At 39.1% G+C, this 23,937-nt stretch overlaps 1 protein-coding gene across 1 annotated transcript in view; it reads left to right on the top strand.

Moving 5' to 3' along the window:
* Positions 1 to 253: 253 nt before the first annotated feature.
* ARSJ (arylsulfatase family member J) overlaps positions 254 to 23,937 on the top strand; it is a gene marked incomplete at both ends in the record, with an annotated part of 44,201 nt that continues 20,517 nt past the window's right edge. Inside the window, one exon of the mRNA XM_080344155.1 lies at positions 254 to 630. Within this exon, the coding sequence (XP_080200281.1) occupies positions 254 to 630 (377 nt within the window). The remainder of the gene's footprint in view (positions 631 to 23,937) is intronic.

Below are 23,937 nucleotides of genomic sequence, written 5' to 3'. Positions count from 1 at the left end.
GGGGCCCTGCCCACCCGACCGGCACCGGCTCCAGCACCGGGCAGAGCGGCCTCCGGCGCTTCTCCCGCAGCAGCGGTTGAAGTTGTTGAAGTTGGTGGTGGCTGCGATGAGAGGGGTTCCCCTCCGCTCCCCCGCCCGGCGAGACCCCTGACGGTCCCCAGTCGCGCCTCAGAGACTCCTTCGGTTTGTTGTGGTTTTTGGTTTTTCTTTTTATTATTAGTTTTCTGTCTCGCTCTTGCTCCAGCCCAGGTGAATGGCCCGCGGTGGGTGCAACTGGCCTCGCCGCCTCTGCAAGGGGAAAATGCTGGCCGTGGGGGTGCTGGCCGGCCTCTCGGTGCTCAGCCTTCTCACTTACGGCTACCTGTCCTGGGACAGCCTCGGACTCGGCCCCGGAGTGACAGAGGTGACAAGGACCGGGCTGGGAGAGGAGCTGGGGACAGGCGTCCCCAGCTCGCAGCCTCACATCATCTTCATCCTGGCTGACGATCAGGGATTCAGAGACGTAGGGTATCACGGATCGGAGATCAGGACGCCCACTCTGGACAAGCTAGCTGCTGAAGGGGTTAAACTGGAGAACTATTACGTTCAGCCTATGTGCACACCATCCAGAAGCCAGTTTATCACTGGAAAGTAAGTTTACCACTTCATCGTTCACTTCACCAGTTTAAGCGCTGTCCCTGTTGAAAAGAGCATGGCTTGAACCTGGCTAAGTACACCTCTGTTTTATCCTGTAGGCAGAGAGGTGCCTTTCTGATTCACTTAAAAACCTGGGACAAAACGGACTTTCTAATATGTTTAAAACAGTGAAATAAAAACTTACGCTTTGTGAGCCAATAAGGATTCAGCACTGTGAGCTACTCCTGCTGTGAAGTGCTGTAGGACATTTACATTTACTGCATTACTAACATACGTGCTGGTTGTCAAGTAATGTTGCTATTATTGGGAAGCAATCAGCTTAGGTTTTCTGTGTGATTTCAGAGTGACTTACAGGAGGAATCCGTGTTAGGGAACTGAAAACTTTACGGTTTCTCCAGTATATTCATTACAGCCAGCACATTGGATGACAAATCTCACTGAACCTTTGCTTAATATGAGTTCTTGCTGAGGGTTACAGTGAATTTGAGAGGATTCTCCAGTGTGTCACGTGTAGATCAGTGCAAGGAATCCAAACTCTCTCTCAGGATTCTCTGAGCTGCAGCACTGCGCTTGTCATGATGCAATTGCTGCTTTATAAACTATTAGAAACTTTTAAGCTGCTAAAATAGGCGCCACACCAAAATGGTAAAAGCAGTGGGTTTGTATTGCGCACTTTGCTGTCTCTGGTAAATTGTGCTTTATTGTGGTTTGTTAAGCAAATAAGCAGTTAACCCAACCTAAAGGTCTTCTTACATCTGAAGGTTAATAAGGATCGGGGTTGGGGGTGATGCATTTGAATTGTAGGAATGGTTCCCAGAGAACTCCAAGTGTGGACACATTTACTCTGTAACAAAACCGCCTTGTTTCTGTTTAGCTTAACTCACTTTGACAGGAACAGGGAACTCTTAAAAGAGCAAAACAAAATGAGAGGGAAAAAGTTACTTAGTTTATTTTCTCCTTTCCTTAAGTATAAACAGGAACAAGGCAATGTTAATATTGCTGGTAAAAGAAACACATGTTTAAATAAAACAAGCAACTGGCCTGGTCTCTTGCATCTCCATATGGTAGAGCTGGAGATAATTCCTGGTCTCGGTCTAGTTCCCAGACTTGCTGGAGCAGGGAAATTTTCACAGGGAGCTGACATAATTTCTAGAGTAAGACTTCCCAACATGTGTTATTTTTTGATTGTTTGCGTTTTTTTGTTGTTGGGAGGTTTTTGTTTGTTTTTGTTAGGTTTGGGGATTTTTTGGTTTTGTGTGTGTTTTTTCTTTTTCTTCTTTTTTTTTTTTATGTGGACTGTGTCTTAGAAGAGAAGTTATTTTGAGGTATCTACTCACTCATTCACAAGAACATAGTTGCCCTGCAGCAACTTAAGTAACAGCTTACAAGGGAAATGTGTATCAGGATAGTGTTTAATGCATCTTGGTTGTCTCTAAGGCCATGCAGCAGTTGGAAGCGAGGACCCGCGCCAGCAGCGTGTAGCCAGCCAGCTTTCTGAGGACACTGGTTTGGTAACCAGCACTTTACAAAGGGAATGTCATGCTGCACAACAATGACTCATGCGGCAGCTGGAGGAATGGGATGACTGGGTTCCAGGGGAACCAGGGTGCTGTGTCGGCTCTTGGAGACTGTAGAGGTTGTCTAAACACACAAAAAGAGTAACGTAAGGGATAACGGTAACTCGCTTTTTTAGTCCTTTGCTAAATATGGACCAGTTTGTGTGTAACTATATACTAAGAGTAAAAGGTAGGCATGTTCTGAGGAACCCTGGTCTTTTCATCAGCTCATCAGGCGGAAATGGTTCTGCAAGTCTGCCTACTTTGGTTTTGGAACCTTTTAGAGGAAAAAAGAAATTTGCTTATACTTCATTTATATTTTCTTAGTCTGCAGTTTTTTTCATGTTGTTCTATTTTGGGAAAAAAGGAGCAGCAGATAGAAAGGACTGCCTTGCATGACTGGGAAATAAGGATGGTAATTGTGGGGAGTTAGTAGGTTTGGGTAGAATATTAACAAGGCAGATCTAGAGGATACTATTATCCCTTCTGTCTGGAGATAAATGCTTGTGATAACTACTTTCAATGCTTTCTTAGTTGAGATATCTTAATTAAAACACCAAGACTCAGAAACTTCTAATTCAGGAGAAGTGCTGTTATATCTTGAATTCCAGAATATGTTAGTTCAAGGCTAAAAGCCTGCTCAACCACTGAAGGACCACCTGGATGCTCCATGCCTCTTAATACACATACCACACTTAGCGTGTGCCAAACATCACCTGATTGATCTATGAGAAACAGAGGGGCTTGTGTAAACTAGACTCATTAGGGAGCACTGACTCATGTTGCCAGCTGGAACTTAGACTCCAGGCAAAGAGACTTCAAATGCTCCAAATTCTTCAGAGGTCTCCAGGCAGTCCCTCTAAGGCTTGTGGTAGTAAAGGGACCCTTCTTTTGGTAGCTGTCCTGTGCTAGGGAAAGAGGTTGGAGGTGACATGTTAGAAGGGAGGGGTAGAGTTGGCTCTTTTTTCCCCTTCATGCTGTACCACAGCATAACAGCTGGTAAGCCGGTCTTTCTGACCACTTTTCCTTCCCTCTCTTTGCTTTCTCATGTCCTGTGCTTGAGGCTTTGGCCCACTTTCATTTCTTGCTTTCCGCCAGCATTACCTCTTTCTCCGTGCACTCCATCAAAAGTCGCTGCTTTTAGGCTAATAGCAAGGCTGGCTTCCACAGCTTTTTTTCTATTTCGTGCTTTATTTATGGGTGTGGGGAGGGGGTTGCAGCTGAGCTGAATCTTGGGAGCAGAGAAGAAGTGTGAGCCAGTGGGCTCGGAGCCACACGTGATGTGCTGTCCCGACGGGGAGGTCAGAGGGGCGGCTCTCGGGAAGCAGCTCAGCCCTCGCTCTGCAGCTGCACAACTGCAGTCGCGGGACCGACCCGGGTGAGAGAGTTGGCTCTGGATTGTGCTGCTCCTGCGGTTCCTGCCGCAGCCCCTACAGCTGCTTTGAAAATTTGATAATCAGTGCGTTTTGGAGACTCATCTCTATTGTTGCTTTGTGCTGATTTGAGCAGGGCAGTGGCCTGCATATACTGGAGAGGTTATTGACCTGCTGATAAATGGCAGAAAGACTGTAGGCGTGTTTGGCTTTTTTTTTTCCTTCTTCCAAAGGATGTGAATGAACACAAGTTGTCCTCCAGACTAATTGTATTGTGTGATGTAGTTCTTTGCTCTTGTTCGTTTCTCCTTGAAAGTAGTAGGCATGCCTCAATAAGCTAAATAATTTAAGCAGAATGGCTTGGGTTATCCAGCTTTAAACCAGTGCTGAGGTGACAACTATCTTACACAGGCACTGAGGTAGGTGAGAAGAAATTTGCACATGTACATACATCAACCATGCTGAAGTATTCTTCAGATACAGAGAGTCATGAATATGGTACAGAACACAGCTAAACTAAAAGACTACTTTTAAACTCATCCTTGTGTTTTGAAAGAAAAGAAAAAGACACGCGTTTATGAGAAGTTTATTTTTATGACCATAAAAATAATGGCTCAGACTTCAGGTCTTCAAGTTCTTTCCCTAGGAAAAGGGGTTAAGAATGCACAAGGATACTCAGCTTGCACCCAGCAGCTTGCTGGCCAAGTGCTTATTGGGTTTGGTGTATCTGTGCACTTAATGGCCGTGATTACTTTTAATTGTATGAATAATCTTGTAGACTCATGTGGTAGTACAGTTTAAAAAGAACTGGATTTATTGAACAATACAGGTCATGTCATGTGCTAAGAAAGTCTAAGATTATACGCGTGTGAAGTATTGTGCATGTGTGTGGATGAGAGTTGATTGGGATGAGGGAGAGGGTAGAAGATTGGTTTGTTATGGTCAGCTGTGGTATTTCTTGTTTAGATAATTTATTAAGTTACATCACAATGAAGAGTTATCTCCTTTTAAAAGGAAAGATTATTGAGCATAATCAGTGTATTGACAGTTTTCCAGAGGGTGTTTTTTAAATTTTGAAAGATTATGACTGAAAGGAGGAGTATTCCTTTGAGACAAAAAGGCTATAAGCTTAGATGAACATCTGCTGGGGCAGCTGACCCAATTCTATAGATGGTGTTATGCAATGTAGTTGTATTTGCTGGAGCAATACTTAATTTAGCAAAGGAATTTGAGAAATAAGACTGACTGATAAGAAGGAATCTAGACATAATGACTCCCTAAATTTATGGCATATTATGTAGGCAGCAGACAATGACTTCCTCTTCTAGGCTCCCACTTTTCTGCTGATCATCAGACTTATAGCCTTAGGACCATTATATACCCTGGAATGCCTTTGGGCCACAGGAAGGTTCCTGACTTGTGCAAGAGTAGGGATCTCTGTTTGTTGAAACCGATACACAGCCAGGGTTACAGGTCACTAAGGAATCTGAACGCCATTTTACAGTGAACACTTATGAATCATGGAAGCACTAAATTAATCTCAAAAATGAGCTTTGCATGATGGACGGAATGTGGACATGGAAGATGTTGAGAAATGTTGAACATCTGGGGAAATATATCATTTTTTCCCTGTGATAAAATGAAATACTGAGGATTTGCTCATCCAAAGCAGACAGAAATGGATTGTATAATCAGTAAGCACAATCAAAGTGGTTTTTAATAAAAATAATTACATCTATGTTGTCTAATTATAGAAATATTACACATTTATAAATATATGTGGCTATTTATATACTTAGTATGCATTCTCTTGTAGGCATCCCTGTGTAACAATACATAGTTCACCATAAAAAATGACAACGTTTCAGCAAACTAATTTATTTTGACAAACAGAAATAGAATAGAGGACAGTTTCCAGTACTTTGAATTCAAAGCAGTGCAGCTGACTTCCAAGCAAGCAGAAAGATTGTATTCAGGGGGTTCAAACTTCTTGGTAAGCTTTCTCTTTTCCTGCCTCCTGGATGCATAGTGGTCCAAACTGCACTTTTGACAGGTTGCTCTGAGAAGAATCCAGTACAGTGGTGTTGACTGGGATGTTAATTTCTATGCTCTGAGTTGAAATGAAGTGTCTCAGAGACTTGATGGGATCTTGAGCCTTCCTGTGCCTGGAACAAACCAGCAGTACCCAACTGGTTTGGGGACTATCAAGCAGAGGAAGAACTCTGGGCCATGCACTCTCAGCCTTCCTTGCAGAGGGGAAAGTCCAAAGGAGAGGGGTGCCAGGCAACCCTGTGGCCACGGTGTTTGTCGCCACATGGACAGTTAAGATGAGGAATCTAGTTGTGCAGAGAGAAATCTAACATTACAACGCATGTTCTGAAGACATTTATTATACTAGAGAATAAATACTGGGAAATGTATGTAACACTCCATTACATATATTCCTTATTTTGTAGTTAACAAAATATGAAGGACTGCACAACATCAGCCCTAAGTATCAAGAAATGGTCTGATACTTTATCTGCTCTGAAATAGAGACTTGACAGTCATTGGTCCTCAGTTTGATTCTGATCAGTGTTTCCATTAAGAACCTGGATGATGAAATAAAATGTTCTGGTTAAATATGCCACTAAGATAGGAGGAGCTGCCAGCATTAGGCTGTATTGATATTGGAAATCATCTTGACAAATTAGAAAAATAATCTGAAAAAAAGGAGAATTAAAGTCAGCAGTGACAAATAGACAATATTATGCTGGAGCACGAATAACTTTCCAAGCAGAGGATGGTGAACAACTGCTTAGACAGCAGTTCTTTAGAAAAGTAGCTGGAATTATAGTGAATTGTGTACTGAATAAGAAGTCAGCAATGTCATGCTGTTACAAAAAGTCAAACATCATATTAGTTTGTATAAACAGGGGAGTGTAGCAGATATTTGAAGCTGCCCTTTTGCTCTATAGCTGGAGCACTTGTTCCCAAACTTGGGCATCTGCTCTCCAAGAGCAGTGTGCATAATTGGATGGTGTCCAGATAAGAGTGATCAGATATCTCAGAAAGATAACTGTGGATAAAAGATCAGAAGAAATGGAATTGTTTAGTCTAAAGAAGAGAAAAATGAGAAGGGACATCATAAGTTTTCACTATTTTAAGAGTTATGCAAAGGGAACGGGCATAATGTATTTTCAGTGTCATGAGGGATGGTACAAGACACGAGGGGCTTTCTTGAGTAGAGGCAAAATATGCCAGTTAGATAATAGGGAAAACTTTCCACTGCTAAAGATTGTGAAACACTGGAATAGCTGGCTTTGGGAAATTGCTGAGTTTCTTCATTGGAAGTCATTAAGAACAGACAAGAGAAATATGTCAGGAATGACATAATGTAGTTGAATCTGTCTTGGGGAAAAGCATTGAACTGGATGGCTTCTCTTCCAACTCGTATTCATCTGTGGCTCATTTGAAGTACATATTAACTACAGAAGGCGTCCTGAAGGAGAGTGTTCATAAAATATTTTTAAACACTAGGAATGATTTCAGCGTTCATTCTGAGAGAAGATAGTCTATGTGAAACTTTCAGTTTAGCCCTAGGAAGTCCTGCTTTCCATATCCTCACTGTCTCTGAAAAATTTCAAGATTTTTTCCCCCTAGGCCTTTGTAACTCTTGCAGTGTGTAATTATTTACTTCTGCTGACTTCTTTCAGGATAATTTATGGGTCTTCTGCCAAAGATGTTGAGGTATCTTTTTTCGATGTTCTTGTTCTGTCTTTTGCTTAGGATGACATTGTCCATATATATAAAAATATACATATATATGCAGCATACACAGAGAATGAATAAATCATTAAATGCAAGGACTTCCATTTCTTGTTTTGTTCTGTCCTCTCCTCTGCTCATTGTACAGAAAATTAGATCCAGTTACTGAACTGCTCTATGGTCTTAAGCTGTAAGAAATCTGTTCATATCACCATAATTACGAACACACTATGCAAAGGAACGTTTGGAGGAAAGAGTTGGAAACTACATACAAAAAATAGAGATTAAAAAAGGAAAAACATGGAGGAAGTAGCAAAGGGTAGTAGTACAGGTCGTGATATTTTTTTTCTTGCACCACTTTCTGGTAACATTTAAGAATATGGCTTGATAGTTTAGGTCCACTGTTTATAAGACAAACAGCATTATCTGATATGTGTAACTAACTAGATAAGGGAAACTGATTGACTTTTTTTTCATTGTCCGATTTATGCAAAGTGAAGCTAAAGAAACTCAGTTGGAAATAAATTTACAAAATCTTTGATAGGAAATTGTCAGTACTCAGAGGAGTTTAAGTTGTAGACTTTTAGCCTATTGGTTTGTTGGGGATTTTTTGTTTATTTGTTTTGTTTGTGGTTGGTGTGTGTTTGTTTGGTTTTTGTTTTAACTGTAAAAGACAAATTATATTCCATGGAAAAGTTAGATTTAAAATAATTAAGGAATTTTTCTCATTCAGCATTGTTCCTGATTGGTTTGCTTTGTAATTGATGATGCATATTGCTGCCAGTGACAATAACTTGAATAAACGATAGTGGTGGACTCCTGTTACAACAGCTCCCAGTTTTGAATGCTACTTTTCCTTCTTGAGACCCTTTAAGTGAATCAAGACTGGAAACTGCAATAGGTATCTTGAAATAAAACTGTATAGTAAAAAGATGGAGTTTACTTTCATGTCAAAGGATTTAGACTTCATCATAATACCCAAATAATGTCTCCAAGACAATCAAGTTAGATGGGACTTAAAATTTGGACAAATTAAATTCACGTTTTCATTAAAATACTTTACATTTCATAGAAAGATTCGTTGGACTTATGAACTAATCGTCAGAAGAAGGGAAAGGTCTGTCTACTCTCTTTTTGTGAGTTTTTCTGCACTTTTGGTTTTTAATCAATTTTGTATTTGATTTGTTGAATCGGAGACTTTTGCATATGTTAACACAGTATTGTTTTAAGGTAATGGAGATGTTTAGACTTATAAAATGTTTGATCATTCTTGAATCCATTTCAAATGTGCCTCTAATTTTTGTGTGTGTTTAGCAAAGCCGTGCTTATAGAATTGAGGACATTCTTATAATAATATTTTATATCCTTAGAGTACCTTTTCATTAATATGTGGACAGGTACATAAGATTATAGTAAAATATGAGAAATGAAAAGTGTAAGAATTTATTTTGTATTACCACATGTGAAGAAAGATGAGAGGTTGAAAACTAAACCATTGGATTTATGCAGCTTGTGGTTACTTTTTTTAAAAAATTTATTTATCTTTTCCACAAACTAACGTAATAATCTATTTCAAATTTCTGGGAGCTGGATTTTTTTTCTTGTGTTATAGTAGTCAGCGTTCATTCCTTTTTATATGAGAAGTTCTTAATTTGTTGTAGAATCTGGTAATTGCCATTAAAAATCTAAAATACTGATGTTTACTAGTGGATACTGTTAGACACGCATGAGCAATTGCCTCTTCAGTGCGTGATACATGACACTGATGTTTTCTTATTCTACTCCAGACTAGTGCAGTTTCTTGTGGTATGAGGAGCTTGTGCTTTCTCATTCATTCCTCGCTGTAATTCTTTGAGGTTTCCCTGTACCGTCCCTGCATTTTTTGCATTGTTTTGTTATTGATTCATAGTCAGGTTTTCTACCCTGAGGTGAGTTTACTTAGTTTTAGAATGTATGCTTAAGAATGAATAAGGTAATTTCACCAGCATTAGTTTACTAGATTAATATAAATAGCGCAACATAAGTGAAGATTGCACCTGTGTATAAATGATCCTGTGTAGGATATGTTTGCTTTCTATACAACTGTAGTCTTTTCATAATAGCTGCTCAGCTTATTAGTTTTCTTATTTAAAAGTGAGTAGATCTGGCTGGTGACCTCATTTTGTCTCTGTAAATGTAAATTGGGTAAGCTGAAATGCAACAGGAGGAGTTCAGAAAGAAATCAAGGAAACACTAATGGGTAACAAATTTAAAATATTAATATAAAACGTGTTTTAACCATTGAAGTTTGACTAAAATAGCTTTTGAATTTTTGGGGTCTGTGACAAAACTGAAAAATTTTAAATAGGGAACTTGATTTTACCTGCTGGCTCATAATAAGAGGTTAAACATGTTTCATCATTCTAGTTCAACTGCAATTGTAATACATTAGCTGTGTCAGCTATCACTTGCTTATTAATTTAGGCTGTTATCACCATACCGTCAAGCTCTGGGTTGGGGAAGGTGGAGGGAAGCACTGCTAGAGCTAGACAACAACTTTGGGAATACTTTTTAATGTGCTTTACACATGAAGTTCTCTTACTTTATGCATACATAAAGAGATTGTATCAGATCATAAGCATTAGACATTATTAATATCATAAGTATACTGTGACCCCAGAACCTTTATTTTCAAGCTAACGTCAGAAGACGAATATATAGGAACCAGACTTATACCTAACTTTCCTTAAATGCTTGATTAATGAAGCCATTTGTGCCACGGCAGCTTTGTCCCTGTCCTGGCATGCAGTGTGTGTGGATGGATGTTGTGATCTCCACATGAGCTGCATCTCACACCGGGGGAGGGCGAAGGCTGCTGAGGAGTGTGTGACCTGGGGGGTCCTCGCACGCAGAGGAGGGAGGAACGTGGAGAGGTTGTGGTTGTCATCTGAGGCACCGAAGGTGCATTCCCATTCTGCGCGTTGGAGGAAAGAGCAGTCCAATGCCTCCTTTAAAAGGCTTGTAATTAATAGTAGAAAAGTATTTGATCATTAAAGCACAATGTTTATTCCAATATTTGAAAGCTCGAAATAGTATTTAAAAAGTACAGAAAACGATTCCACAAATCTTAATCCTGCTTAAAGTCACCATCCTCAGCAGCTCCGTAGAAGAGGGCATGAGCTCCCTGATGTCTCAGTTTGCTTATGACATTAAGACAGACTTTGCAACACATCTTACTCAGTTATCAGTTCCCAGCTTCTGTTTTACATGTTGCGTGATCTGGCTGTCATTTTGTGCATAGCAAGCCACGTGATCATGGTGTTTCAATATATGATTTATTAATGCTATCAGCTTCTCTTGCTCTTATGTGTTTGTTGTATCATGGCATGGAGTGATGGCATACAGGAAGTTTCCATGATGGACAGTGGAAAACTGAAATTGCCCATTGTTGGACACTCAGATATTCAAAAGAATCAAACATATTTCTTCTAATAATTAAAAATACCTGATACGTACTACTAAAAGCAAGACAGTGTCCTTATTTCTTAGTGACATTTAAATCCGATTATAGAGAAATGTGAGATTCTAACTAAACTTCTCTGACTTTTCTTTTACTTTTATGTTTTGGGAAAAAAAAAGAAATATCAATGTAGCTTTCCGCAGTACATTTTTAATATCAATGCATCCATTTGTCGGAATGTTATCTGTTTTCTAGATAAATCTCTTGTGTCCATTTTCAGATTCAGTCCACCTTTCTTTTCATTTCTACATGTTCCCTGATAGAGAATATTGTACCATTATGAGATAACTTTATATAATTTTTCTTAACATTTACAGAACATAAGTAAGTACCAAAGTACTATTGTAGAGGCAATCTCTGTGATAATAAGCTCTTATAAGAAATGAGTGCCCTTCTGTTTCGAAGAAAATTACAGATTTGAAGAAATATTACAATTTGAGGAAAATATGAAGCTGGATGGAGAAAACTGGTCTCAGGGTAGAATGTAGGATCTTTAGACTAAATATACTGTAATAGATATGCTGTTACCACACAAATTGTGCCTCTGAATTTAATACATTTTGTCAAAACAATATTATCTCTATTTAAATACTTAGTTTTAGTTGTTATGTATCATAGAATCATAGAAAACTGGATTTGAGGGACCTCTGGAGGTTGTCTAATTAGGCCTCATGCCAACTTACATTACATAGCAGGGACACACTGACTTCATCAACTCTTTTTTATTGTTTATTTCCTCCTGGAAATAAGAAAATATTGCTAAGTAGTCAAGAAACTGGAATATAGACTGTTGTTAGGGAATCATTCTCTAGCTTTAACAGGCTATCAGTTTTAGTAAATTTAGGAAAACTGTTTCATGAACTTTTTCATATTTGCATTAATCTCTTAAAAACAGATTGTTTCTTTTTAAAGACCAACTGATTAAATTAGTTTGGTGAATTTATTAATGATCACAGCGTAATGGCAGCTCCTTCCTTAACTGTTGCATGGTCCTGTTTTCAAGAGACTTCAGAGAGGGCTATTGTGGTATGTTTGCTGATTTCATTTCAAAGTCCTCCTGATTTGCAGTCTCCTAGAATTTACTGTCCTGCAGGATGCTTTTCTTCGGTTATCTCACTGCCTGATGCACAAGGCGAGGCTGTGAGAGCCGCGTTTGTTACTGTGCGGAAGGTGATGCTGAGGGGGATCTTGTCCCCGTCTTCAGCCGCCTCCTGGGAGGAACAACGGAGGCAGAACCGGCTCTTTCAAAGGTGCCCAGGGAAGGGATGAAAGGCGTTGGGCACTGGTCACGTCAAGGCCGGATCAGGCTGCTCAGAAAGGTTGTGCCATCTCCATTCTTGGAGAAATTTAAAGCAAACTGGAGAGTGTCCTAGCAGCCTGGTTTAGCTTGGAATTAGCCCTGCTTTTGTAGGGTTTTGGACCAAATGACCTCCACAAGTTACGTCCAGGTTAAATTATCTTGTGGTTCTAATTTGACACAATAAATATTCCTGGCGGGACATGTGGTGAGGGAGAAGCAGCAATTTACTTCTGTGTTGCATCTCCCCCTATAGAAGTATTCTAGGCAAAAAATAAAGTATTTGGGGTGTTCGCCTGTTGGGTTGCTGGCCCTCTTAACCAGCCTGAGCACTGTCTCCTGAGTCATTGTTATCACAGCCCTGTTAAAATCTTGTTTCTTTAAGAACACAGCATACTGGTAAGAATATAACACCACTAACTTTAGCATTGTATCTCAGTTCTGAACAGTTGCTTGTACTTTTACCAGATCTATGTAGGAAGTATGTACATTACTAAGATAGAGACTTACATGCATCAGGTATGTAAGTCACTGAAGCTGCTGTACAATTTGTCAGATTTATTTCTGTCTTCTTAACTTCGTTGTTGCTGCTGTTATAATATCAAATTCATTTTAATAGGATGAGAATTCGACTGTGTATACAGTACAGAAGGAAGACAACATTTCCTTGGTTCTTAATTTTGTAACTATACAGTTTTGGCCCTTTTATTAATACATTGCCTGTAAGGCTTCGTTTAAGATTTTAAAAAATGAGCTCCTGTGGTAGACTGAGGAATATTTGGCCATCTTGGTGATACTAGGTATATATGCTGTGAATGATGCAGTCTTATGTAATGATTAAGAGCTTAGGTAATATGGTTTGGCACCATTACAGCCTTGTTCAGGCTTTACTCTCTCATAGATCTCATTTTATAACCTTTGGCAGTAATGTGCTTCCCACAGTGAAGCTGCGTGTAGGAGTTTTAAGGTTATCTGTTGATTTCAATTTTTGTAATGTTTTTGCCATCTGAGACAATTACATGGTTTATATATTGGGTGTCCATTGTTACCAGCTTCTGTTTTCACGTTCCTTGTATCAATTTGAAATTTTGTCACTGTTTTACCTGGTCGTAATACGGCTTTGCAGAATGAACCTTGCCAGAGTTGAGCTGGTTGCAGACTGGAGCCCAGCAGCAGGAGGTTTTTTAGCCTCCATTTGGAGGAGTCAAATATTTTCATAGTTTTCAGTAGAAATGCTTCTGCTTGCTTTGAGCTCAGAGCTTTCTATATAGTACATTATAGTTCTGCCATGCAAAACATTGGCTATTTTCCACTGCGGAAACATAGCTCAAGTAGTGTGTTCATGTCTTCTGTACTAACCTCCAGGCTCTTATCTGTGTTGTTACTACAAGTGCCTTTCTTCAGCATCCTTTTGATACTCTGCCTGCGGCTACTCAATGTGACCTTGAAGTGCACCAGAGCTTAATAGTCTGAGTTGATGCTGTTATCTCCGACACTGCGTTTCTTAACTAGGCATGATCTTTACCAGTAAGCAAATTTAATGGTTTTGTTTGTATAGATGTAGCTTTTCCGTGCTTATAGTGCTTTTGAATCTGAAAAACTGTCATGTCAAGATGACACTTTTATTATTCGACATGCATCCTTTACGTAACTGAGTCATACCTGCCCACTTCAGTAACAAAAACATATATTTTGCTACCATTAACTATAGTGAATCAGCTTAACTAAGGCAAAATTAAGTTTGTGGGCTATTTTGCTTTGTTTTTCTTAAAGCCGCAGCCTGAGACATGTTCCCATGTTATAGTTGTTGATTTAAAGTATATGAAACACACAAATGGAAAAAAGTCATCTTGAATGTTTTCAAATTCAGGTATTCATGCCAAACATATTTTGGTATTCATAATACAAAGATTTGTGTAACAAAACCAGTGATAGTTGAAAAGAATATGGCTGGCACAATGAAAAGCAACGTTTTTGTAAAGTTCACCCCTTAAAAAATAATCAAGCCATCGCACATAATCTACTTCTGGCATCTAACTTACATGCAAATGAAAGCACCTAAGCTGGAACCCTGTATAACCATAGATATAGATATAGTCATCGGAGATATATGGACACGTCTGAGGAGATGACTCAAAATAACTTAGTTAAATACATATATGACTGCTCTCCCTGTGAATAAAATGTGCTGAATAAAATTCTTTGAGCCTTACCATGCACGCTTTCTGACAGCTAGAGAAATATCAAATCGAGCCATATTGCAGAGTTCTGCTGGATGAAATGCTTTCAAGAGGACAATGGCAGGTTTATTTACTGGGGCTGGGGAGAAGTGAAATAGCAGCTATAGCGCAGTACAAGGATTACCACATGTGTCCTGGCCTCAGTCTCTCTTGGATTGACTTTAAGGCTGCAGGCAGACAGCATAACTCATCCAAGTTTCAGTTTGCACATCTGCATCAGTGAACCTTCTTATGACAGTGCTGTTTCAGGTTTGGAGCAGGGGAGGTTTCTGAAATTTAATCAATATTTATTAGCTTGAGCCAGTTCCCAGTTTCTTCACAATCTCCCATCCTTGTAGGGGAAACACATAGGAAACTATTACGTCCATAGTAATACTGGTTCTCTGTGCAGCACTTCCCCTCTCATCCTTCAGGATGCCTTTTTGACCTTTTTCACACTATTGTGAAAAACATTCAAAAACTAAAAAACTGAAACCAAACAAATGAACAAACAAAAACAACAACAAAAACAACCAAAACAACCAAAAAAATGAGCTTTTCAGATTGTGACAGAGTCAGTTTTAAACTTTTGCAACCTCCCAAACATCTTCCAGTCTTTCCTGGATACCGGCCCACCAGGTTGTCCTTTTGGAGTCTTCTGTCTGCTTCCAAGGCCAGTCAATTTGGCTGCCCAGACTTAAATCCATTTTCTTCATTTTCTCCCTATCCTGTCTCCGACACCAAGTGAAGTGGGAGCCAAAGCAACTCTTCTCCGCAAGAAAGAATTGTATCATCCTTTAATTCTCTTTCTCGTTCTTTAGGTAATTTTTGGCTGAATAGCAAGCTTGATGTATCTTTCAGACGCAATCAGAATTTGTGTTCATGTTAATCAGTTACTAGCATGCATGTGTACAGCTTTTGTATCTGTAAGGTAAGAATATTTATACTTGCCTTATCTCAATATTTTAAGGCTGGATTAATTATAGTTGATCACAGTAATAAATACACTTTAAGGAGTATCATGGATAATACTCCTTGCACAGTTCTGAAAATATTTTTTAAAACAGTTTAAAAGCCTGCTGTCACAGGATATTTTCTAATAAATATTTGGTTTTCACCCTGTAGCTTTCTATCAGTGTAGTATTTGAAAACTGGAAGAGAAAAGATAATACTAACAGGGAGGAAAAGGCACTTCACAAGGGCTGTGCTAATCCTAGGAATGTTTGAAAAAGAAAACAAACCTAAGGCACTTGGAAACAGTTCAGGGGGTTCTAATTAGATATGACAAGATAAGATATGTGATGTGATATGATATATAGGCAAGATTGTTTACCTTTTAAGTTCACCCTTCTTTATTCAAACCAAACCATGCTGCACTGATTTACTACAAGTCCTGGAATTTAGTTCTCTGCTACTACCAGTTTGTCTTAGCAGCGTAGGGAAATTTGTTACCCTTTGGTTTGCAATCTGATACGAGAACAAGGTGTTTTCAGTAAAGCAGATGTTCAGTTTAAATCTGCAGTGTCCTGGGTTCAGCCCCTCTTCACGATGGCTTTGCTGGACCCGGCTCTTTCAGGCTTTGCCAGCGTTCCAGTAGCGGGGAGGAACTTGCTGTCTTTGTGCTAAAGGAACAAATTAAACCCTGTGCTGCTCAGGCTGGCTTTTCTCAGCTCTTCTCTGTGGAGCTGTGATAGTCACTTTTGCTGCACAGCAGAGCGGGCTATGATTGAGAGAATCTCGGCTGGACTGACTGGCTTAGGCACAGCTCCTGCTCTTTTAATGCTTCTATACATCTTCTGAACTGAAGCCGCCGTGCTTCTGGCCAGTTAGGAATGGAGAGAACAAACTGGCATTTTCTGCTTTGCATCCATACAGGTACCTCCAGAAAACAGAGATTTAAGAAATCATAATAAATTACCTGGTCCATCCTCCCTTAGGAAATGGTAACAGTAATATTATTAAAATATGTGGAAATAACTTGTTCTTAAAAGTCTTCAACAAAGATTCCCATAATTTCCCCAGGCAGTCTTAGCTGTAATTTCAGTTGTATAGTTTTTAAATTGTCTAACTTCCATGTTTCTTGCTGCAGTTTAAGCCTATGATCTCTTGGCAGTTCCCAAGTGAAGAACTTAATTTGCTACAAAAAGGTGATAAATCTCCTGTGCGTCTAAAGTCTATTATCATGTCCCCGCTCTTCCCTTTTCTAGCCTGAGCAAAATCAGTTATTTCCATTTTTCCACATAGATCTTAGTTTGTGTACCTCCAAGGACTCTTAATGTTCTCTTCTGGGCTTTTTATATTTGGGCCTATTTTTTGTGGAAAGTGACATCCAGAACCGGACACAATGTTCCAGCTGAGGTTTGACCAGTACTGCCTCAAGATTTTGTCCTAAATCTCAGTTTCTAAAATATTTTTGCTGTTGAGTAATTGGAAGGCAGTACATCAACTCTTTTACTGGCATGAATTTACCTCAGCAGAAAATCTGGCCAAAGCATCTGTGTATCAAAGAGCGTATGACTCTTTTTTTCCGCTGCTGGTGGGTAGAAAATGTCACAAGAACAACAGATCTTGTACTATTTTTACTAGTTAGGCTGTGATCTTCAAATTAAAACAAGATGATTATCCTTATGGGCTTGTTCCTGTTAGAACACCCACGTTCTGGTGCAGGTCGAAGTGCACTCATGCCACCCCAAAGCATGGTAGGAAATGAACTAAGTTTGAGGCTTGTTCCCTCTCTACTTTGCATGTTTGTATATGAAGAAAATACATTTCATTTTCCTCTAACAGACCTGAAAAAACATTGTCAGCTGTTGCATTACCTGACTTTAAACACGATGTCATATGTTCTACTTAACCAATCACTTTTATACATCCCCATAAGATTATGCTGTTTCTCACAGTGTCAGGTCATGGCTGACTCATCTTCAGATTGAGTTAACAGCAAGCCCCAGATCTCTATTTATGTTTCCTGTGAGGAAAAGAAGTTTGTGCAGTTAATTATTCCAACCTGACAGTGCTACTTTGCACTTGTCAGTGAGTCGCCTTCCGTTAAGTCCAGGCTATTCCTCTAATTCAAGTTCATTGTGCATTTCAACTCTCCTCTCCAAAATGCAGTGCAGCAGCTCTACTAGCACAAATTCACGGTCTGCACAGATAATTAAGTTTACTAGGTATAAATTTCACCTTAAAAATATGTATTCATAAACAATATTAAAATAGTTGCAAAAAGGTAATTAACCCAATTGCTTTTATGTCTTCCTAAAGGATGTATTTTAAGAATGAGAAAGGCTGTAGCTTACATATATTTATTCAAAATGCTTCATCTTAGAAGTCTCGGGTATTTGTTTTGTTTGTTTTGGTTTTCAAGGTTTTTTTTACTCTCTCTTTGTGTTTCTGGTTTATCAAACAAAAGAATTATCTCAGGTTTTGGCATTACAATGTCAAATTACAGTATCACAGTATCACAATATGTTTGGGATTAGAAGGGACCTCAAAAGATCATCCAGTCCAATCCCCCTGCTGGAGCAGGAACGCCCAGGTGAGGTCGCACAGGAACATGTCCAGGTGGGTTTGAATGTCTCCAGAGAAGGAGACTCCACAACCTCCCTGGGCAGCCTGTTCCAGTGTCTGTCACCCTCACTGAGAAGAAGTTTATTCTCAAATTTAAGTGGAACCTCTTGTGTTCCAGCTTGATCTCATTACCCCTTGTCCTATCATTGTTTGCCACCGAGAAGAGCCTGGCTCCATCCTCCTGACACTCACCCTTTATATATTTATAAACATTAATAAGGTCAGTCTCCTCTTCTCCATACTAAAGAGACCCAGCTCCCTCAGCCTTTCTTCATAAGGGAGATGCTCCACTCCCTTAATCATCTTGCCATTGTCTGCGTATCTTGCTATACTAGAATTTTACTGGATGTCATCTGTAGGTAGGAAATTAAGATAGAAATAGATTGATTGTCTGATTTTTTTTTTTTTCCTCCCCTATATTTTTCTGAAGGAATGAGGGGAACAGTTACCAAAATGAGTGGACAGAACCTTCTCTGTAGCCGAGTTGTTTTGAAGCTGGCAGAACAAGGCTGGTACACGCCAGGATACTGGGCTGTCCTGCTTGGAATCTCAGCTGGGTACTTCCCACAGCGAGTGAGGAAGGATTTGTATTTTACAAGTCATAATTTCTCCATAGGTGGCCCTGAGCCTTGTGGCTCGTACACCTTCATGATGAAGTTGCTTGAGTATATTTCTTCACAAAAAATTGTCTGTGTTGCAAATCGAGGTGGTCATAAATCTTATGCGAGGCCGGAAGGCTAAATGCAGGTACAGCTGCTGTATTCAACAATACGAGTACGCTTGTACTCTTTAGTATTCTTATTACTTTGTTTCTCTGCTGAGGAAAGACCAATATCATTAATTAATGGAAATTAATGGATGAAGGCATTTTCTTAAAAGACCTTTTGAAGCTTTCAGGTCTCTTGAAGCAGATATATGGTGTTTAACAGCAAGGACATTTTCTACAAAATTACTGTTGGGGCCTCATTAGGTTTTAAAGATTTGAGATGGCCAGTCAGGCATGTTCCAGGTGTTTCCCCTACTATGGCTAATACCTAGTTTTATTAGCAATGTGACCTTTATTTTCTTTTGAATCATGTCCAGCAAAATGGAATTGTCACTTATTATCAGCGAATTGGATTTTGGTTTCAGAAGTAAACCATGCATGTCCTTAATGGTGCATAAGAGTTTTGTCTCTTCCTGTCAAAAGAACATGGGTTATGATTAAGGTAGGAAAAATAATCCCTTACTAGATTGAAATCATCACCAAAAAAAGAGAAATAATTGGTTTCTTCATTTAAACTAGCATTTCTAGAGATGGCAATGTCTGTTGTGCAGCCAGGGGTTCCTATGTTTATTATATCAGCGTTTTTTGTTGTCTTTGTTTCTTTAACTGTGATAAAACGTCCTTGTGAATGGCAGATTCTCTTCACAGTACTGTAATTTAGGAAAATTCAGTTTTACTCATAATTTTCAGAAGAAAACACTGAGGATTCTAAATTTCACTATTCAAAATAATAAGTGCTGTAAACATACCTAGCCCTTTAAAAAGGGTTCCTAGAAGAAAAGCTTCCACGCTCAAAAATACATTGCTACTAAAAAGAAATACTATCATTTTCATTCAGTGATGATAGAACAGTCTGTAGAATAGATGTCTGTTGGCCTTCTTAATGTATTGCCTGACCTAATTTTTGTAAAGTGCAACTACTCTATGAGGAATCATCATCCAAATCAAAATTACGGCAGAAGAGTTCTAGTTATAAAATGATTCACACCAAATGATGGAAGTAGTTTTTAAAAGAACTATCTTGTGTGCAGTTTAAAAGGGAAAATAATGGAATACCGAATGCCAAGTAAAGTTTTGGTATCTAGAAAAATATTAGCAAGGGAGACATAAAAGTTTTCATTTTCTCTACCACTGTTCTTCTATGGAAAATAAATTTGCTCTCTCACTTGAACTTTCAATCTTCTGGCAACAAATGTACATGGCCAGAGTAGTTGGCTTGGAAAAAAAAATCCTAGCTCCTTGTCTAGCCTAATTCTCTTGGCTTGCATGTGGGAACTTTTGAATTTAGCAAATGGAACAAGCATGGTCAGAATCTACTCTGTTTGGTAGCAGATTATATCAAAACAGTCTTCTGTACTTGGAATTAAATTCCGCATGGTTTTGAAGGAAACACTTGCAAATATTACCACACTGCAAAACTGTCTCAGACAGTTGGTGCTGGTACAACACTGGCCAGGCAGGGATGGAATTAAAATATTTCCCCTCTGCCGTCTGCTCTAGGCTTATCAGCTGGTAATGCTGTTCAGAAACTGTCTGTCTATAGTATACTGATCCAAACAAAATATTTTCCTGCATAAAGTGTTTTATTTTCAAAGGAATCTTTCAGCACCTTGGGATTTAACAACCATGCTTTAACAGGTTGGGGTTTTTCTCATTTTTCTCACCCCAATACCTCCAATGCATCAAAACACATTGCCCTTTACAATTAATCACTTAACATCAATTGCATTGACGTGAGTGGAAATACTCCGGGTTTACAGTGGTCCAGTGCAGACTAGTTAGTGACTTCATATTGGAAAGTATTCAATTTCTGAGTCTAAATGAACTAGACACCAAGCATAAATTCAACTTCACATCCTTTAAAAGTATACTAAAATATTTTATGCAAATGGCCCAAACACTGAAGACTTTATATCATAAATTTCAATCATTTCTTTCAGGAAACCTTAGCAAAGGAAAGAGATCCCATGGAAGTGAACTCTAGAAGAGTTTACTGTAAATATAAATCAGTATAAGCAAGGACTTATTTTAGCGGTTCTTGCAGTTCAAAAATGTAATTGTTAAGATTTATTTTATTATTTTTTTATTTTATTTTTGCCAAAGACAGCCAGTGACTGTACTTCTCTGTCCCACCTCATGCTGGCTGTATGGGTCATGCTGAGTCAACATATGCAATTCCTGTGGGGAAGTGTGCTTCATGTTTTCCTCCGTGTTCCCATTCCATGGAGCAACTGATGCTCAGGCAGTGGCAGGGACAAGGAATGGAACATGTTCAGCCTGTGCCACCTCCTGTTGTGGCAATATCCTCTCCATGCCTGCAGAAAGAAGGGGAAGAAGGTGAGGTAAAGCCATATAGGAGACATTTATGTTTTCTACACTCACCATGACTCTTCAGATGCTTAGGACAGCCTTAAAATCTGGTAGAGAGCCAAAGATACAGCTCAGTGCGCTGATAACATCAAGTACATGGAATCCATCTCTTGCATCGCACACACAAGAAACAAAGAAAGCAAATGACCTTTGCCAGAGGTAAAACTTCATTCATTTCCAGAGATGAAGTTTTATTTAGATGATTTGCTGATTTTCTTAGTTAATGACTGCACTCTTCCTAGTATTTGGTGTACATTTCAGAAATATCATTTTTCCATTAGTGTGTTGTTACATCAGTATTTCTTTGTTTTGATAGCTAGATAAAGTAAACTTAAGAGCCAGTGAAGCTATTATTTATGAAATTGTATTTAGTACACATGATTTTGCATGGTTAATGAAAAATATATGACTTATTAAAATAGAAATAATTTGTTAAACATAAAATGTAATTCCATTAAAACCATCATTTGTTATAACATTTAGAAACATTAATGTGGGTTTTTTAAATTAGTTGTTTAGTTAAACATATCTAAATAATCCCAGACAGCCTATTTAGGTAACCGATAGGCACTTGAAGACAGATAATACATGAAAAACAGAGAAATGCACACAAACAAAACTGAATGCATCTGAACTGTGTGTCCCCTCCTGTTTTCTGTCCCCTGTTGGGACTGAGGATGCTGGTGAAAAAATGGAGTGTTCTGCATTTGCATGGTACAACTGGAGATTGGCAGGCCAGAAAACATGACAGGGAGAGAACAGATTGCTTCCCTTTACTGAAATAGATGATTTAGCCTATTTACTATGTATGGCACACAGTCGTTAGTCTTTAAGAAAAAAGATGTTCACAGGCAGTGTTTGCTGATACCACTTGCTTCTAAATTTGCACCTCGTCAATCCATTATTTAAGGAAGCGAGGAAGGAAGGAAACCATGTCTTCAGTGGTGTAGGTGGCTGATAATGCAAGAGCAAGTGAAGCAGGAGGACAACCTGCTGCTGGTGGGCCAAGAGCAAAACTTCTGCTGTGGGCTGGGGTGCTGGGACCGGGGGGGACAGGCTGCCCTCCCCAACATGCTGGTGGGTGATGTGGGTAAACTGGAAAAGGGAAAAAATAGCAAAGATGGTCCTGATTCCCTCTTCTGTCTGTTGTTCTCCCTTGTAACATGCCCTCTCAACCTGGACTCACACTAGGAATTTTTGAAAGCTGTTTTCAGAGGGGTAAAGGACAAGAAATCCAGTATCTGTAATTGTCATCACAGACATTTGAGAAAGTCACTGAAGCGTGGAAACCGCAGCTACTTTGGTCTGAAACAGACATTACAGTTTTGGTCCTCCATAGCTGCTTCTGTCAAAGGATTTCACACAGCTTCAGAGACATTAATAGGTTTGGCTTCACAGTACTCTGAGAGGAGGATAACTGAATTAATTATTCTGGTTTGATAAAACGAAGAACTGTGGTGGGCGAGTTCATTTTAGCTTAGCTGTGTGGCTTAAGGTACTTTTGCATTGCTCAAATGTGTCCCATTCCTGAAGTCCAGGTCACTGCCCAGGTGCTAGAGGGAGGAAAAGGGAATGTAATTTTGTCTTTGCTAAACTGGACCACAGTCTGGAACATCAGCTTCAACTATCATTTAAGATATGTTTCTGCTAGGACTAAAGCAAATTTTATCTGGGGTGGGCAACCTCTGGGGAAGAGTAGAGAGAGTAATATCTCTAGAGCATGCCGCTGTTTGTTAGAGGGGCTGAATCTTATGTACTTTGTCCCAAGTCTTGAAGTTTGACACAAATCCATGTTTCCCAAATCAGTATTTTGCTCCTTTAGCTGCCAGCATGGAAAAGTGCAATGTAGAGATGTTTCATTTTTTTGGTTTCTTTTCTAGAAAATAAACTATCAGCAGGTAATAAAAGGTCATCAAACGCTTTTTAAACAAGCAGCTGAAAACATGGCCATAATTGGGAAGAATTTTGAAGCAGGAGTTACTGAGTCAGGAGAAGTGGAATTTTGTAAGCACATTCCTGAGGGAGTGAGTGGGAGAAATCATTCTTTCTGGTGAGAGCGTGAAATAGCGTATACGCGTTTGGGGTTTTATTCAAAGGTATAGTATGCTTTGCATGATTCTGCTTGTTCAGCAACCTAATTTAAATCTTTCTTTTCCATCTATAGGCTAATCAAGAGCTCTGTAATAGCCATGCACTTGAAATTTTTAACATTGTGAGATTCTTATTGTGTTTCATTTTTCCTGTCTCAATAGAAAAACTTTTTTTTCAGCTAGAAAAGCAGCAGAAAAACAGGTGGATGAGTGAAATCTGGTGCCATGTTGTACTGATGCATGAGAGCAAGAGAAAAACAAGAGTTTCAGGTGGTGGGGGGGTGCATTTTAACATTGAAGAACCTGGTTTTGAGACTGTGATTGGAATCAGGAACCTGGACGCAGGAACTTGACCCTGTCTGCCCAATATCCCTCCTAAGTCCTGCAGCTGTTAGAATAATGAATCTCTCCATTTCCTCATTAAAAATGCTGCACTGTTCTTTGACCTAGAGACTGAGTCTGCAGAGCAATAGTGCAGTGTAGCTTGAGACCCTGTTCAGTGAATGTGTTAAAAAGAAAAACTGATAGAGATGTGGGCTGCCTCAGATCTCAGGCCACAGCGCTAATGATAAAGGCTGACATGTGTCTCTTTAAGATATTTTTGAGTTTAAACTTTTGGTGGTATTGTTTCTATTAAAAGATTGGGTTTCACTGGGTTTTCTAAGGAAAAATTTTTGATGGAAATATTATTTCACCAGAAAGCTGACCAGATTTAATTACTCTGACTTTTGAAAAGTGCTTTTAGTGTGCTAGAGAAGACTCACATGCAAGAAGATAGCAACATGAATATCCATCCTGATTATCTACTGATAGG

The sequence above is a fragment of the Nesoenas mayeri genome, assembly GCF_963082525.1.
Source record: "Nesoenas mayeri genome assembly, chromosome: 4".
NCBI lineage: Eukaryota > Metazoa > Chordata > Aves > Columbiformes > Columbidae > Nesoenas > Nesoenas mayeri.
The sequence above is the reverse complement of the archived record's forward strand: the minus strand, read 5'-3'. Positions and strand labels throughout refer to the sequence as shown.